Genomic DNA, 18,712 nt, shown 5'->3' with positions numbered 1-18,712 from the left:
CTAGAAAAAAGGTGGTCATTGTTCCTCTCTACTCATCCCTCATCAGACCCATTATAGAGTACAATGCCCCATTTGGCATGTATCTCAAGACACCTACAACAACTGGAAAGGTCACAGAAATACCTCACTAAGAGGATTACTGGCCTCAAACAGATGCCATATGCAGACAGTCTGAAAAAACTGAAGCTCTACTCAGTCACATATCGCCTACTCAGAGGTGATCTCTGCTTAACATACAAAGCTATGTCAAACCCAGAGCTGTTGGACATGCTATACTTAAACAAATCCCAGTCTCTCCGAAACTTATGATTCAGGGACCTAAACCTTGTCACCACAATAAACAGAACATGCTGGAGGGATAGATTTCCATCCTAGAGACTTCCCAAACTCTGGAACAAACTACCCATTCATGTCAAAGCTCCTCATTGACCCTCTTTAAGAAAAATCTTAATGACTGGATGGGAAATAGAAAATTCACCCCCAGGGATCACTTCTGTGGCACCGCTTGACAGGGGCACAGGAAATTAATTTTCTTGGGTGGCAAAAGCCAGGGAACCTTTTTGGCTAGGTTTATATAGGCCCCAGGGCCAATAGCCTAGTACCTACCTCATCATCATCTTTCGGCTGTTCCCATTAGGGGTCGCCACAGTGGATCATCCGTTTCCATTTCTTCCTGTCCTCTGCATCTTGCTCTATCACACCAACCACCTGCATGTCCTCTCTCACCACCACATCCATAAACCTTATCTTAGGCCTTCCTCTTTTCCTGTTACCTGGTAGCTTCATCCTTCGCGTCTTTTTCCCAGCCACGGTGGTAGCATTGTTACCTCACAGCAAGAGGTTCTCCCGTTCGATTCTTGGCGTGGCTTGAGAGTGCCTTCTCTGTGGAGTCTGCATGTCCTCCCCATGGTTGGGTAGCGTTCGAAAGACATGTGTGCGTAAATGGGCGTGCCTTCGTTGAAGGTTGGGCATCGAGCTGGCACCTCGGCGTTTTGTAAAAATCTTCTGCCAATCCATTAGCGGACTGGAGTTCTGCTGTGGTGACCCCTTACCAGGAAAAAGCCAAAAAGACAAACAACAACTCAGCATCCCTCATCAGCACATGTCCAAACCAATGTAATCTTGCCTCTCTGGCTTTGTCTCCAAACCTTCCAACCGGGGAAGGCCCTCTAATATACTTATTCCTAATCCTGTTCACCCTCATCAAACCCAGTGCAAATCTTAACATCTTTAACTCTGCCACATCCAGCTCTAACTCCTGCCTTTTTGTCAATGCCACCGTCTCCAACCCATATAACATAGCTGGTCTCACTACCCTCTTGTAGACCTTCCCTTTCACTCTTACTGGTACTCGTCTGTACCCGTAAGAGTACCTACCTATGAATAGCCTAGTACCTACCTATGAACCTATAATGCACTTTGACCAAGCCACAGTACAGTACCTACCTTGCCATTTATTTTCTTTCAGTATCCTGTCACAGCCAGCTTAGAATTAGAACATCTTAAATAAGGACATTTAATAGGATTGGAGTTATATGAGGAAAAAATGTAGGTAATTATTTTTTGTTAGCCGTGTTCTTTTGGTAAGCACTTGATTATTACTTTTTTCTGTTACAAGGACAAATCTGTACCTATGACTGAGACTGAATGCGTGTGCATAGGGGTAGGTTGAGGGGGGGGGGGGCAGGAATACCATACACCTAAAAAGCAGGAAATTACTATTTACTGTTACAAGTGAAAATTATTGAAAATTTCAGTCTCTGTGTTGGCAGCTAACTAAAATTAAAGGATGCCATTAAAAAAATCTTCACACACTACCTTACACACTACCTTCTGAAGAGCTGCTTAAAAAGTTTATAAATTACATGAACTGCTGCTCAAGTCACTGGGGATGGGACACAAAGAAAAGAAAGGCAGTGTTACATATTGGTGCATAGAGAGGCGCAGTAGCTTAAAGTAAATTGAGGTTTAGTGTTGCTCACTTCTGTGCATCCTGTCACGTTCAGGGGGGTTACCATAGACATTGGAAGTGCCATTACACTGTCGTTATAGACATGTCCAACATGTAAACACTTAGTAAATGTTTTAGTTAACTGAGTTATGTAACACACTGGTGTGAAGATGTTACTCATTGTTCGTAGAGTGATATTTTACTTATACATGCATACTGTTACATTTGGATTGGTAAAATATATATATATATATATTTATATACATTTGATTATATACATACTTTTTTATATTTTCCTGTATACATTACATACCAGCAGATAGTAGGAAAGAAGCACATTTAGCTGAGGTTTAAACTAGGTACTCGGTTCTCTGTAAAAAGACACCCATAGTGATTTTCAAAGTTAATTGATTTTAAACACTTGTCTAATTAAACTTAATGAGCAGTGTTTTATAAGCATGTAATTTTAGGTGATGTTTATCTGAAGAAGTTTAGCCAAAGTGTTAAATGAAAAGCACTTAATCTTATTCAGTTTTCAGTACTTTTGTGTTCTACAATAAAGTGGATTTCTGGTCAGTTGAGAAGACTTTTGTGTTTCCAAGTTTGTGTTCGTGTTTCCAGTTCTGGTTTAGCAGTACTGGTCAGTAAGATGACAGAGTAACCATTAGTGGTGTCAGAACAGGGATCTCCTTCATATAAAAGATGTCATTGAGACCAGAAAAAGCACACCAAACATTTGGGCGAACTCTATTAGGCTCATAGTAGGCCACTTTTACAGAAAAGAAAAAGAGAGTGTTACCTCAAAAATTTTAAGTTCATCAAATGTCAACCTTTTAGAGCAAAATAACATATTATTATTTATTTTTGGTAGCAATTAACCCAGAAAAAATCATTCAGCTTCACAAAGTCATTCACCTGGTAATCATGGAGGCAGACATTTGCATACTTTCATAATTGCAGCCAACTGGACAAAGAAAGTAAAGAAATACATGTTAACACTGTTTTATGCTATGCACAAATAAGTAGAAGCTATTTACCTGAAATGCTGGTGACTACAGATATTCTTAACATCACTGAGCAAAATGACTGGGCAGTCGTGGGTGCAAATCTTGACAGTATCTATTTGAGAATCTGTTATGTCAGTAAAGGATGCTGGGATTGTCCATAAATCTGTTTATTAGCATAATGTGACCTACTCGCATTTAAAGTGGGATTGTAATATCCTAGAAATGAGGTATTAGGTAGATGCAAGAGCAAGCACAAGAAACAACTATTGCACTTTTAAAATGCCTTACCCGTCCCACTGGGTCGAATCGAAAGAACTGCCAATGCCGTCTTCGGTACTGGTGTTGCTACTCACATGCTGCTGGTCATCATCCAGCCACTCATCTTCTAGGTTATTTGCTGTTTCATCCCTGTGGTGAACATCTGAAAACTGTACAACAAATTAACAAATAATTAACCTAAATGGCAAACGGTTTATTTTGGTTTCCATTCATGTTAAGCCAGTAGATAGTATTATTCATGTATGCATTTTACTACTATGCTGAACTACTCATTAAGGTTTCTTATAAGCATTTATTATATAACCCATAAACTTTATATTTGCTAATAAACTTGAGAAGGAACCACACAGACTTCTGTCCAGTATTTGTAAACTGATATATCCAACTGCATCACTGGCTTCTGCTGTCAGATGAAGTGGCCATTAGTTAGCATCATACTTGCTGACTCTCGGACTTGACATCTCTCCTACTTTCTAATCAGTTCTGTACTACTGTCTTAGTTTCGTTAGCTACTCACACAGCAGATTTACAAATCACCTGTTAATGTTACATTATGTTCTGGGAGTGGACTTTCTGCATCACTTGGTATTCAACTGTTCATTTAAACTATACATATATATGAACAATGCCAAATACGCAATGAATTCAAATATGTACAGATATGAACAATGTTGAATATATTTGTTTTAACTATGCTAATGTTTTGCTCTATTCCAGTAATGCTAGTACGACAAAAGTGCTAAATTCTGTGGAATAAAAACTTTACTGCTGTTCCTAATGGTGTTTTTTTGTGGAGTGCTCACGGACTTGGAGCCGTTTACTAGGGTATGACCCTGACCCTGAGTAGCATCCTGCCCTCACCAAGAATGATGCCACAGTATAAAGAAAAAATGATCAATTTCAACAATTGACTAAACTTCTGGTGTCATTCAAAGGGGATCCAGTATCTGTCCACCTGGGATGACATGCTCGATAAGCCACGTTGCTTCGCAAGAGATGGCTTGCACCGGTCACCCTTAGGCTTTCGAATACTGGTCAAGGCTTTTGCCGCCTCCATAGTGCCTTTTTTAGGCAAGGCTCAAAAGACAAACCCACCACCATAAATAGCACAAGTAACCAAAAACTGAGGGTAATGCTACTCAACGCCAGAAGTCTAAACTTCAAAATGCATGCACTCAAGGCACTCCTCAGTATGGAGAACATTGATATCTGTGCAGTAACTGGTTTAAGGCTCCAGAGAGCACTCCAGCACTACCAGGCTAACTCATACCATACTTGATCGAAACACAAAAGGTGGGGGTGCATCGATATTCATCAAGGATACCAACACCTCCAGGTTAGTGGCACAGCACAATGACTCAGAGATCATCCATGTGCAACTAACAACTAGCAAAACTGCAATTCAAATTGTAGCTTGCTATAGATCACCCACCATGACCCAGGACCCCCATTCTGCATTTCTGGAGACACTGGAAAATATGAAGGTCCTACCAAACACCCTAATATGGGGTGAATTCAATTACCCAAACATTAACTTGGAGAACTACTCAAGTACTAACTCTCTTGCCCAACGCTTCCTAGAATTTATAAACTCGAACTCCCTGGATCAACTGGTCAACACCCCCACCAGAGGTGACAACATATTGGATCTGGTCATCACCAACATGGGCGAACGGTGTTCTACACTGGAGGTCAAATCCTCGTTGGTTAGATCAGACCATAGACTAATCACTCTGGAATTCCACATTCTGCCCCCACCCCCAATCAAGGAAACCACCGTGAAAAACTTTTCAAAAGTAAACTTCATGTTACTTAACACAGAGGTGGAAAGGTTCACAGCCCCCATGCTAAAGGACAATGCTGTCCAAGCTTCTGAATCCCTTACAAAGGCACTCTGAGCACCTGCAAGAATGCATGGATCGTGCTATCCCAAGCAAAACCAGGCCTCACTCGTTCAAGATAAGGAAACCAGTCTGGTGGACCCCTGCCATAAACAAGCTATACAATAGAAGGAGGAAACTAGTGCAGAAAAGAGTAAAATCCCAAGAAGGAAAGACATCCCTGGTCAGTATCAGCAAGAAACTACGATCCCTAATAAAATCATCCAAGGCTAGCTTCGAAAGAAAAATTGCCAAGGACTCCAAAGATTACCACAAAGCATTCCTTAGCTATGTCAAGAACCTAAGTGGAAACTCTCAGATCTGCCCTGAGTTAGTGCAGAATGGCACAAAATACACTGAACCAACTGATATTGCCAACATTCTGGCAGAGAGGTTTAGTGCAAACTTCACCCCTTCTCACCCCCTAAAGGGCCCATAACCATACCAGAAGAATGTAGATCCCCAGCAATCACTGACACACAGGTTAAAACAGCCCCATCCAAAGCTAAAAATACAGCTTCAATGGGACCAGACAGTGTCCCAGGCTGTGTCTTACACGAGCTCCAAAATGAACTAACTCCTCACCTAAACACACTGTTCAAACTCAGCCTCTCTACAGGCTATGTACCCATAGAGTGGTGCACAGCAACAGTTATCCCGCTCCGCAAAGGTGGAGCTACAATGGACCCCGGGAACTATCACCCTATAAGCCTGACTAGCCTGATCTGCAAGGTTATGGAGCACATCATCATGGAATTCATTAACAGAGACATTGGGAACCTTCAAACATTGGACCCTACCCAGTTTGTCTTTGTTAAGGGCAGATCATGCCTCGTAAACCTGGTGGATTTCTTTGAGACAGTTACCAAGGCTTTAGACGAGGGAAAGGAGGTCCACACAGCCTACCTAGACCTCGCAAAGGCTTCTGACACCATACCCCATTCTAGTATTATAGACAAGCTCACCAGCCTGAACATAAACCCCCACATCATGAGATGGGTTGTCAATTGGCTCATGGATAGAACCCACATGGTGAGAGTTGCAGGCTCTAGGTCAGACTCTAAACCTGTTACAAGTGGCATCCCCCAGGGCTCAGTCCTGGGACCCCTCCTGTTCGGTATATACTTCTCAGAGGTACAGGCAAACACAGGAGGACTATGGCTGACCAAGTTCGCAGACGACTACAAACTGGGGGCCATAATTGACTCTCCAGCCGATACTGACATCCTCCAGAAGGGTCTTACTGAGACGGATACCTGGTGTTAAAATCATGGCCTCAAGCTAAATGCCAAAAAGTGCATAGTCATCCCCTCTGGAAAAAACAAAGTACCCACAAACTACCACATAAGTGGTAATCCCCTAAATACAGAAAATGTAATAAGGGATCTGGAGACCCAAGTAGATAGTAATCTCTTCTTTGATAATCATATTGCCAAGGTGGTTAGAAAATCCTTCTATGTGGCCCACCTTAATCACAAAAGGGTTCACATCTAGAACAAAAGAGGTTATTGTGTCCCTCTACTAAAATCACTCATCAGACCCATCATAGAGTAAAACGCCCCATTTGGGATGTACCTTAGAAGACACCTGCAACAGCTGGATAGACGACAGAAGTACCTCATCAAGAGGATTACTGGCCTCAAACAGATGCCCTATGCAGCCCAACTGAAGAAACTCCAGCTGTACTCAGTTGCATACCACTTACAAAGAGGTGATCTCTGCCTGACATACAAGGCCATGTCCAACCCAGAATTGATGGACATGCTCCACCTAAAAAAAAAAAAAAATCCCCAAGAGCCACATGCTCTAGGGATATAAACCCCACCACAACAATAAATAGGGCATGCTGGAGGGATAGATTACTGTCCCAGAGACTCCCCATGCTTTGGAACAGGATTCCAATCTACATTAGGCAGAGCCTCTCACTAACACTCCAAGAGAAACCTTGATGAGTGGATGGGAAACCGAAAATTTACCCCGGGGATCACTGCAGTGGCTCTTCTGGACCGAGGCACAGGGAACTAATCCAAGGGGGCGGCAAAAGCCAACACATATTGGCTAGGCTTATACATGCCCTCAGGCAGATAGCCTAGTACTTGCCTATGACAGAAAATATTGAAGATAAAATGTTATATGGACAGGAGCACATGACAAAATCCACAGAATTATATATTAATGCAACTGTTCAAATACGAACAAAAGGAAATGAGTGGAGTTCCGAGTATGAAGATTTTAAAGTTGTATTAAATAATTAACTCTAACTGAAGCACTCTTTATACTCATTGTAGCCACAAGTCCAGCTCTGACACACATCGGATGATAGTTTATTAAGGGTCTATATTAGATCACTGAACGCTTAAGTTAGCTAACGGTGATTAATCGACCCCATGTAAGTGAAAGCTTACAAAACTGAACTGTCAGTACAGCAATTTTTTTCCCAAGGGAAAAAAAAAAAAAAAAAACACTTCAAAACATGAAACTCCGAGACCACACTACAGTGCCGAAAACGGCAAACTACCGAAGCGGCCAAGCGAATTCTTTCCCAGGGAAAGAATTTGCTTACATGCCGCTTCGATATCTTGCTGTTTCGGCGTTTACAGCTCGACCAAGATGCATTCACTAACCTGCGTCTTCGGTCAGCTGACAGGAACCCTTTATTAATTACAAATAACAACTTAAACAAGGGCTTACTTCTAATATATAGCTCAGACAAAAATACCTGTTCCATTTGCATGAAGTGTAATATGTGCTTAAAAAAATGAAAAATAATATAGGACTGTCATTTTTGTCTAGAATGGATCAGCCATAATCTTTGAAATACTGACCCTAATAGGTATGCATTAACGGATACTCAAGTCCTCCCCCACCCTCAAATGAATTCTGATTCTGCAGCTTTCTAAAGCAGACAGGCGTACTACTTGCAGACACCACCTGTGCACACCTCTGAGCAGGGCTGATTTTATACTAGGTAGGGCAGAGGCTAAACATAGGGCTCTCCATATGAAGCTTGTGTCAAAATCTCCTTCTATAGTCAAGGGGCTGGGATGAAGCCCACACAGACGGAAGTCAAGTAGGCTCCTCACAGAAGGGATCACAGCCAAAAGCTTTGCTAACTAAGGACCCAAGTACTGTGAGATGGCAATACTACTCGCTGCACCACTGGGCAATGATCAGTTGCTATCACACAGATCCTGCACAGACTGCAGGCAGCCACTTGTTGTTTGTGCCAATCTACAGAAGCTTAGCTCCAACTACCAAAGCAGAGTATTGCAACAAGCTCCGAATTAATAGCTCTGGAGAGATGCATTGCTGAGACCATTGAAAACAAAGCATCAGTTGTAAGATAGTCACATGTAACCTTGAGAAATGCATCACAAATACTGCAGCAGTCATGACACCTAGTGCTTTGAGACAAAGGTCCGCTACTAATCAAGGACCACATCTGCAGCATGCATTATGTTCTATCCAAAGACACATAAATTTAACAAGTTCTGGTAGTGATTGTATTTACTGGAACTACAATCTCTCTAGTGGAGTTGAACTACGACTTCACTAGATTGATTGTGATTCCCAACAGAGGAAGAAGCACAGCAGAAAATCCCTACCCTGGATGAGACGAGGCAGTAATTAAGTTTAGAAATACACCGAGGCCCTGAGGGTGGAGATCTATTACTGCAACTGTCAAACTTTTGACAAACAGGGGACTGAAAATGGCAAAGACTGAAAGTTAATGACTGGCTCCTATTCCAAAAAGTCTAGGAACTGCCAAGATGCTTTGGCAAGCCTTTTGTAGAAGTAAGCATCCTGAAAACTGAATGAGTGTATCCACCTCATCTTGATAAACATGGGCGGACAGACTGCACAGCATGACCCTGTGAACTGATCATTTTGAGATGAAGGTTGTCAGGTCACAGAGATCAAATATGGGCCTGAGGGGCATTTTTAGGCACCACAAAAAGAATGTGGAATGGGATTTTGGCATAATGGCTAAGATATTTTCCTTACAGACACAAGGTGCAAGGTTTGATTCTCCCATGGGTTTAAGTGGCTAGGCTTACAATGGCCCACAAGGGCAGTTAGCCTAGTACTAATTTATGATCTATGAACCTACATATTTTTCTTTGAAACAGCACCTTCTTCCTCACTTGTACTCTATGATAGGGCAGCATATCCAGCAGAGGCAAAGACAAGCATTTTGGTCTGGATATGATAGGCATGAATGGGATGAGGCATCCATCTTTAATAATTTTCATCAGCCATTTCTGTTTGCAAATCTTGTGTTAATGAGTGGTATAGGAGAACCTCCCCCAACCACCTTCAACAAGCTGCAGTTGGACTAGAAGGTAGGAGCTGCATGAACTCCTTCTACAGAATACTTCCTTCTTGAAATCATAGCCATCTATGGCCATTGGGCCAAAGGCATTCATGGGACCTAATTAATTGGGACTGACCAGATTCAGCCCCTTTTGCTATAGGCACTATGAGGTGCAATAAAGAAGCTTTTTCTGAATCATTTGTGTCTTGGAAAAGGAATACTGGGGAGAAGCTGAAAGGGAATGTCTTTTTTCCTTCATGCACTGAAAATGGAGAATTTCAGATTCAAGAAACGATGGTTCTTTTAAACAATGCATCCAAAAAATGTCATCATTGTGTTCTCATCAAATGCACAGTGCAGCCAGGAGTGTTATACTTAACTATACTGGACACCGGTCCTCTTACAACTCCCTCTGCAATGTCATATGTGACACATAAGGTTACGGACTGTGAAGATGTTGAAGCCTGACCGAGGAGTCCATCCCGGAAGTTTTCAGGTCACATGACAAAGTATATTATATTTAAATAACCCAGGAAGTGATGTTTTTTGTTCTGAGGACGTTCCTGTAAAGTGAGAATGAAAGTGTTTAACCTGTGGTCACTTGCTGGTGGTTTTGTTTGTGGAACTGTGGACTGAAAATTGTTTATTAAACCTGCATTTTACTACTACTTTTTTTGGACATCGTTTTTCCAAGAGGCATAGGATTTACTGGTCTGTGTTCAAGGAAGCATTGCCTGAATAAGTCTCTAACAGAATAAAATATACAGGCCTCAGAATAATATCTCATTGCTACAGTTACTAACCCATAAAGCTAAATATACACTCATTTAAGGAGCCAGTATATCAGCCACAATCATGCCTTTTGCAGTTTGTGCCAGAGGCAACCACCCTATTTGCCTTGCCCTAGTTACAGTACTGAAGGGCAAAGTAAATCTCAGAAGAGGCCAGAGGGTGAAAACAACCCAGCAAAAAAGACAAGGCGCATTTTAGTTTGTAACAAAATTTTACAACTACAGCAAAAGGATAACCTTCCTCTGTGGCACAGAGATAAAGAGCCCCGACTGAGACCCAGCTGACCAGGTTTGATTAGCAGTCCTGAGAGGGACACAGAAGGGTGCAATCTCCCTGGAGGAGCTCAAAGCAGCCACTGCTTTTCCACAACAGGGAGGGAAAGGGCTGTTTGGAGAAAATGCAGGAAATGTAACCCATGTGACAGGGATACGGTTAGCAACCCCAGCAATGTAAGACCCAGGGAGAAGTAAAGTGGCTTGGGCCACTCCCATCTACCAAGGAAAGGAGGGGTTTGCATGTGCATGCACTCGATACTGCAAAACCTTGTGTGCCTCGAGTGCATGCACCACCTTGTGTGCCTCGAGTGCACGTGCATGCACTCAATACTGCACCACCTTGTGTGCCTCGAGTGCATGCACCACCTTGTGTGCCTCTTGAGTGCACGTGCATGCACTCGATACTGCACCACCTTGTGTGCCTCGAGTGCATGCACCACCTTGTGTGCCTCTTGAGTGCACGTGCATGCACTCGGGCACACAAGGTGGTGCAGTATCCCTAGCGGAGACCACTGCTCATGCTGTAGGGGAGTGGCAGGCCTGACGGGGGGAAATAACCCTTCTGAAAGTGAGGGAATGACTTCTGCAGACAGCCCACTGTATTCACTTCTCCAGCTCCTTGCCAAGTGTATGCAGAGGCAGAAGAGGAAGAAAAACAGAAAAAACTTTGAACTGACGTAAATAGCTGCCTAAATAATCATCCTTCTTGGTCAACTTTCCAACAGTGATGGAAATCAATGGGTTGATAGATCAAGGAAGGATATGACTGGCAAAGTCCGCAAAGACAAAAAAGAAAATACGAGGAAGCTTGAAAAGCAAATAAGTTGCCAACCAGCACTTACAGGGAAAATGAACAATAAATCTAAAATCATATGATGCAGCTAAAATCCAAAGAAGTTTAACAGGGGAAGAAAGTAGAAAATGGAGTAAACATACGGATGGCATCAAGGGAAGGGAAGTGCAAATGTAGGCTAGAAAAGTTACATTTTCTTTGCTGGACTTGTATGGCACACCATTTGCTAAAGTTTGTCAAAGACTGGATTCTCATTAGGCAGATATGAGTACAGGAGCAGGTATTAGGTAAGAAGTACTACACAGTATTAAGAGTCTAGCCATGAACGCATTTGCATGAAAAACTGCAGAGTCTAGGAGGGCATAATGGCTTGATAGCTTGTTGTAAATCTCAATTCAGAATGGATTACTGACTGCTGATGAAGTACTTTATCAGCAACTGGGTCTGAATGTCATTTGAATGACAGGTTGGAGTCAAGTGACATAGGTATTTGTAGTCAAAATCCTGAACAAATGGGATGCCTGAAAGTTCAGACAGCGACTGGAGGTGGTTGCAGTAGCATTTCTAAGGTGCTAAAACTCTAATTGCAGTCTTAGTTGAATTTAATATAAGCTTGCTAAAAGTAAACCTGAAACACAAAGCAGTGTGGTACTCATAAAAGCACTTCTGGACTTCAACTACAAGCTGTGCCCTCGCAGCAGGAAATGTGATTATCTTAATTCACATCTTTTCCTTATATTTATTTTTCATCAGAATGACATTGTCTGAATAAATAATAATTTGTTGTTTTAGGTTAAGTGACCTTAAAATGGAGAACGGGATAATTCCAAGAATAAAAAAAATGAATTATTATTGCTCATTTCAATGTGGGAGGAACTATACCAGTGATAAGCGATTATTTAGTGGCTTAGCAATCGTTGCAGTTGCAATTTTAAGAAATGTTGGGTGACCATCACTGCATGAATAGATATTTTGCCTGATACGGATTACTGTTTTTTATATTTTTAAAATCATTAAATAAAAGATATTATAAAACTAAATTAAAATTAGGGATTATAAATGAGATTATGTTCATTAGAACTGTTAATAAATGATACAGCCACCTATTAAATGTATTCAAAGCTGCTGTAGAAAAATGGTGTATCTTGTTTACGAATAGGTTCATAGGTTCATACTAGGCTATCTGCCCGAGGGAATTTACAAGCCTAGCCCATAGTTTTGTGGCTTACGCCACCCCTTTAGTATGGGGAACTATACCCATTATTTTGCTGTGCCTCTGTCGAGCAGTGACACTGAGGTAATCCCTGGGGTATATCTGCGATCTCCCATCCATTGGTCAAGATTTCTCTCTGACAGGTGATCAATGGATTAGTTTGGTTTGCTATCTAAACCTTTATTTTCTTCTACAGTAGGAACAGCATTAAACCTTGGTTTCTAAATCAGCAGTTCTTTCTGTGCGATAACAGATGTAATACTGTAGGTCTTTTTCAGCATTCATTACCTTTAAGTCTAGGCATACGTTGCAGAAAGGTCTTATCTTGAAGGTTTGATAGTGTCTTGGTTAAATTTAGTAAGTCTACTGTCATACCTTACTCTTTTTACAAAACAATACCAGTTAATAGCAAGTTGATTAACTTCTTTACTGGATGAGATGGGGCTGCCTGTGATGTAAGCTAATAATATAATTTATAAAGCTTAAATATAAAGTTAGTAACCAGAGAGCACTTACTGAATTAGGATGTACCATATTAAATGTGCACTTCTCTGGGATATTTGTAGTGGTAATACAAAAAGCAACGTTCTTTTTGAGTTAAACATTAGGTCTTGTGGTTATATCAATTTGGGAAAGAGTCTGAGATCAATTAAAAGTTCTTGTGCTGAAGAGTGTGGCCAAACCAGCTTGCCCAAGCTGGGAGAGGTGGGCAGTCTGACTCATTACAGCACTGGCACTTAGTGGAGGGAGGGGAGGACAGTAGGGCCATATCATGTGGTAGCCTTCATGGAGCACCTCTGGGAACATGCACACCCTAAGGGAAGGCACTACAATACTCTTGTGTCTGTGAATGTGCATATAAATGACCAAGGGAGAGGTCTTAAGCTCTAAAATTAGAAAACCCTAAATGGTGGCCCAGATTATGAACTCTTTGTGATCAGCTCACATCACATGGAAAAAAATGAGATGTTTGATTTGCAGAAAAGTTGATGGATGGCAAGCAATGGGGGTGTAGGTAAATAAGTAATTAATGAGATTAGTAATACAGACAACTGTTCTAGTAAGGACCATAGAACTCTAGATTAAAATCTCCAAGTAAAATTAAAATTTTCTTTCAGAAGTCATTGTAGGCTTGACACGACCACCTTTATAGGATGGTACTAGGCTATTGGCCCTAGGGCCTATAAAAGCCTAGCATAACCAATTCCCTGGACATTTCTTCCCAGAATATTTACTTCCCTGGTCCCCTGTCTAGCAGGGTGACTGACGTGATCCCCGGGGTGAATTTACCATCTCCCATCCAATCGTCAAAGTTCCTTTTGAAGAGGGCCAAAGAGGTGCTCAGGTTGACATGTATGGGCAGTCTATTCCAGAGTATGGGGAGTCTCTGGGTCAGGAACCTATCCCTCCAGCATGTTTTGTTCATTGTGATGACCAGGTTTACATCCCTGGAGCGTGTGGCTCTGAGGGATTGGGGTTTCTTTAAGTGTAGCATGTCCAACAGCTCTGAGTTTGGCATGGCCTTGTATGTTAAGCAGAGATGGTCTCTGAGTAAGCAATATGCGAGAGTATAGTTGGAGTTTTTTTTTAGACGGTCAGCATATGGCATCTGCTTTAGGCTTGTGATTCTTTTAGTGAGGTATTTCTGTGGCCAGTTGTTGCAGATGTCTTGTGAGGTACATACCAAATGGGGCATTGTACTCCATAATGGGTCTAATGAGGGATGAGTACAGTGGGACAATGACCTCCTTTTTCTGGATGAAAAGCTCTTAGTGATGACGTGTGCCACATAGAAGGATTTCCTGACTGTTGTGGCGATGTGTGCCACATAGAAGGATTTCCTGACTGTTGTGGCGATGTGGTTATCGAAGGGGAGACCACTGTCCACCTGTGTCCCCAAGTCCCTTATCACACTTTCGGTGTTTAGTGTACTGCCAGTTATGTAATAATTCATGAGTACATGTTTTTTTCCCAAAGGGGATAACTATACATTTCTTGGCATTGAGCTTGAGCCCATGGCTCTGGCACCAAGCATCTGTTTCTGTAAGGCCCTTTTGTAGAATATCCATATCATTTGGGGATTCAATAATGGCTCCCAGTTTGCAGTCCTCTGCGAACTTTGTTAGCCAGAGTCCCTTAGTGCTGGCCTGTACTTCAGAGAAGTAGATGCCAAACAAGAGCGGTCCCAGGACTGAACCTTGAGGTACGCCACTTGTCTGGAGCTGGATTTTGAGTTGGCTACTTTTACAGTGTGGTTTCTGTCAGTTAGCCAGTTGGCAGTCTAAAGCAGTCTAGGGGAACATAATATTTTAACTGCATCAGAGGCAAGCAATGGAGAGTTTAGCAGATAGGCAGTGGTGGTGTGTCTGTGTGTGTCCTTGAGTGTGACTGGTTGTGGGAAGGCTGTCCTACCTCCACACTCGCATAACATGGGAATCCTGAACTGTTGGGGGTGGGGAACACTAGACACCAGGGATACTCTATACAGCATGCCATAAAGACACAAATATTAAAACTCTGGACCCTCAGTTCTCATTCATAGCTCTTTAACAGAGAGTTAGCCCTCTACAGCAGGAAAACTTTTAAAAGAATTAGCTAAGTCTTTGAAAAAAAAGTAAAGGGGGTCAAATCCTGCAAGCTTAATACCAAAATCACCTTGGCAACCAGGAGCCTTAACCTTCTATAGTAACTGAAGAGTTAATGTAAGCCAGGGAACCGTGTTGGCTAGGCTTATGTAGGCCCTTGGGCCGATAGCCTAGTACCTACCTATGAACAGGATTTTAATAGGGTATTTTTTTATATGATTATGAGAAGTATGAAACTATAATGTCTGACATTACTCATGGATTGCAATTGCCAATGCACTACGAGGGACAGTAAAGAGTGGTCACGCACATCCTAATCAATGGACGTGAAGAGCATGACAAGTTGACAGTCTTCTTGGGTATTAATCACTACCAGGGTAAACAAATAAAGTAAATAAAAAAACTGTAAATGGAAAAAATACAGCAAAATGCTTGAACAGCTTTTCTCTTCCATTTTATCTTAACAAAAAGGACTAAACCGAGAGCAGCTGTTCCAAGTATTCCATTGCAGCTCCTCAAGTCCTTGTTTTTTGTATTGTCTGTTAAAGGAGGTTGAATAATATGATGCCCCCAGAATTATGCAACCTTAAAGGTTCCTTACAAAGAAAATTCAGAGTCTCTAAGATCAGCCTTATGTGGACAGACTGAAATCATTGTCATTTTTACTCTGTGTGACACAGACTGCTCAGAGTCGACCTGTGCCATGCATACAGAGCAATCTTTGACCCAGCTTTAAATGGAAAGTGTGTACATTCTCAAGTTAAATGGCACATGGGTCACTCGCTCAAAGTACCTTAACCTGGTATGTGACAGCAGAACTTGCTGGAGAGACAGATTTGTCTCACAGAGGTTGCCCCACTTTTGGAACAAGCTTCCTATTCATAAGTGTAATTTGGATGACTGGATGGGTAACTGGAAATTCACTCCAGGGGTTCCACCTGTGTCCCTCTTGGACAGGGGCAATAGGTTTTGATTTTAGTGTCTGCTTCAGCCACCTATGATATTGGTAGCAATTGCACTAAGCAAACATTTTTTAATATAAATAGTTAAAAAATCAATTATACTTGCTTTAAAATTTGAGAAAGCTGACTTTGAAAGCATTATGGCAGATAAGATGGACCTTTGAACATGGCCTTTAAATGCACTTTGCAAACAATAAGAATGATACTCTAATGTCTGGCATTACTATTGGGAGATGTGATTTATGAAGCTAGAGACAAATAAGAGGAAATATCAGGGATACACTGCCAACTCAGGGACAGTTAAGAAGTGCATGTGTAATTATATATATATATATATATATATATATATATATATATATATATATATATATATATATATATATATATATATATACACACACACACACACATACATACATTTTATATATATATATATATATATATATATATATATATATATATATATATATATATATATACACACACACACATATATATATATATATATATATATACACACACACACACATACATATATATATATATACATACACACACACACACACACACACCACATATGCACAAGAGTGAATGGGGTGTTGCCTGTGTCAATGTGATGCATGGGCTGCCAGTGCTGCCAGTGTCAATGTGATGCATGGGCTGCCAGTGCTGCTTGTGTCAATGTGATGCATGGGCTGCCAGTGCTGCTTGTGTCAATGTGATGTATGGGCTGCCAGGGCTGCCAGTGCTGCTTGTGTCAATGTGATGCATGGGCTGCCAGTGCTGCTTGTGTCAATGTGATGCATGGGCTGCCAGTGCTGCTTGTGTCAATGTGATGCATGGGTTGCCAGTGCTGCTTGTGTCAATGTGATGTATGGGCTGCCAGGGCTGCTTGTGTCAATGTGATGCATGGGCTGCCAGTGCTGCTTGTGTCAATGTGATGCATGGGCTGCCAGTGCTGCTTGTGTCAATGTGATGCATGGGCTGCCAGTGCTGCTTGTGTCGATGTGATGCATGGGCTGCCAGTGCTGCTTGTGTCGATGTGATGCATGGGCTGCCAGTGCTGCTTGTGTCGATGTGATGCATGGGCTGCCAGTGCTGCTTGGTAATTTGGAAAGTGCTAATCTTCACTTAACTGTAATTATGACTGATTCAGAGGTATGGAAATTAGCTGACAAGGCCTTTCTTCACTGCAGTTAACATGTCTCTAAAGCACATTTACCACATCACAGAAATATTCCCTTTTGGATGGAGCTCTCACTGCTAGCAGTGGGTTTCTTTCTGAATCCCTGGGCTAATCTGTTGAATACGTCTCAGTTACACTCAGAACATGTAGCTTTTCTTCATTCAAAGCACCAAGAGTCTTCCAGGTAGACTCAAACTGCCTACATTTATAAAGATTTCATTTATTTATTTTGCAGGTAAATGAACTGGTCCCACCCAGAGTCCATTCCCAGTCATGACCTTATGCTAAAATAGAAGAATAAAAAGATACAGTAGCAACAGAACTGTACATCACATGCACACACTACGCAAAGAAGTGTGATTCAATGTAACACACAGAATAAGAAATGAGTAATTAAGCAACACATTCCAGGTATTTGTATTCAGTATATTGCAAATTTAAGGCACAGAATAAACTAGGAGTTATTAAGTAACAGTCATAAAATTAGTCCATGAGGTGTGAGTATTTAAATGCAAGGCCAATTGTGGTCGTGTTGGACAAGAAATCAGATTAAAAAGAGCAGTAAAATAGAGGTCAATCTTCTGCTTTTCACAATACATATGAGTATGTTTTAGTCTCGTGTCTAATCTAACAAAAATAATGGATCAGTTGTATAAAAGAGCTTCTGCTTTTCAGATTTTAACATTTGCTGGTGGTATAGGTTCATAAGTAATTACATACCATGCAGTCTAGGAAACCATGGAACACCCTCGCCCAGGTTTTTCCCATGTCTCAAGACTGCTGTCTGGTTAAAATGACTTGCTCAGAGTCACACAGCAGGAAAAGGGCGAAGAGAATTAAACGCTAGCCTACAGGGAATAGCTTATTAACAGCTGTACTAACTCCTACAGCAAAGGCGCCGGCACTCCCCATGATGGTACTTGAGCCCACGATCCCTAGATTAGGAGGTCTATGCCTTCTTCATAACCAAAGACACTTCTCCAGTAAAGAAACGTTCATGTTTAAAATAACATGAGGTGGGAATTTCAGTGCTGAAATCATTGAAATCTTAGGAATGACATTTCTGACAAAGATATAAATGTGAACATAAGAAGAACTATAAGAGAGAGGCCATACTGACATGGGAATGTGGAGTCTGGAGGAAAAAGGGAGGTTGATTAAAATCAGCCTTTTGGAATTAGTTTTATACGCGAGCAGTAGATTATTAATTAACTTTAGTTTTGCATAAATATGTTTCAGAAGCATGTTAGAAAAAACATCTCATCAAGATCTATTAAAAGAATACTTTAAACTGAGAAATGGGTGAGGGTAGTAATAAATATAATTCATGCTGGGTTTAGGTTATTTATTCAGTGTTCTTAACCACAGCCAGATAGTATGGGACAATTTAAAAAAAACTGATATGTAAGACAAAGGGAAGTAGTAAGAACAGCTGGAAAACAATCACTTCATGATATTTAAAGTGTGTCTGTGT

General features: G+C 41.3%; 1 protein-coding gene across 1 annotated transcript in view; it reads right to left on the bottom strand.

Moving 5' to 3' along the window:
* LOC122814518 (rab11 family-interacting protein 4-like) overlaps positions 1-18,712 on the bottom strand; it is a 319,471-nt gene that overhangs the window by 212,609 nt on the left and 88,150 nt on the right. The window contains exon 2 of the mRNA XM_044087093.1: positions 3,247-3,386. Within this exon, the coding sequence (XP_043943028.1) occupies positions 3,247-3,386 (140 nt within the window). The remainder of the gene's footprint in view (positions 1-3,246; positions 3,387-18,712) is intronic.

Source organism: Protopterus annectens, chromosome 1.part1 (assembly GCF_019279795.1).
Source record: "Protopterus annectens isolate FY-2018-M chromosome 1.part1, PAN1.0, whole genome shotgun sequence".
In the NCBI taxonomy this organism is placed as follows: Eukaryota; Metazoa; Chordata; order Ceratodontiformes; family Protopteridae; genus Protopterus; species Protopterus annectens.
The sequence above is the reverse complement of the archived record's forward strand: the minus strand, read 5'-3'. Positions and strand labels throughout refer to the sequence as shown.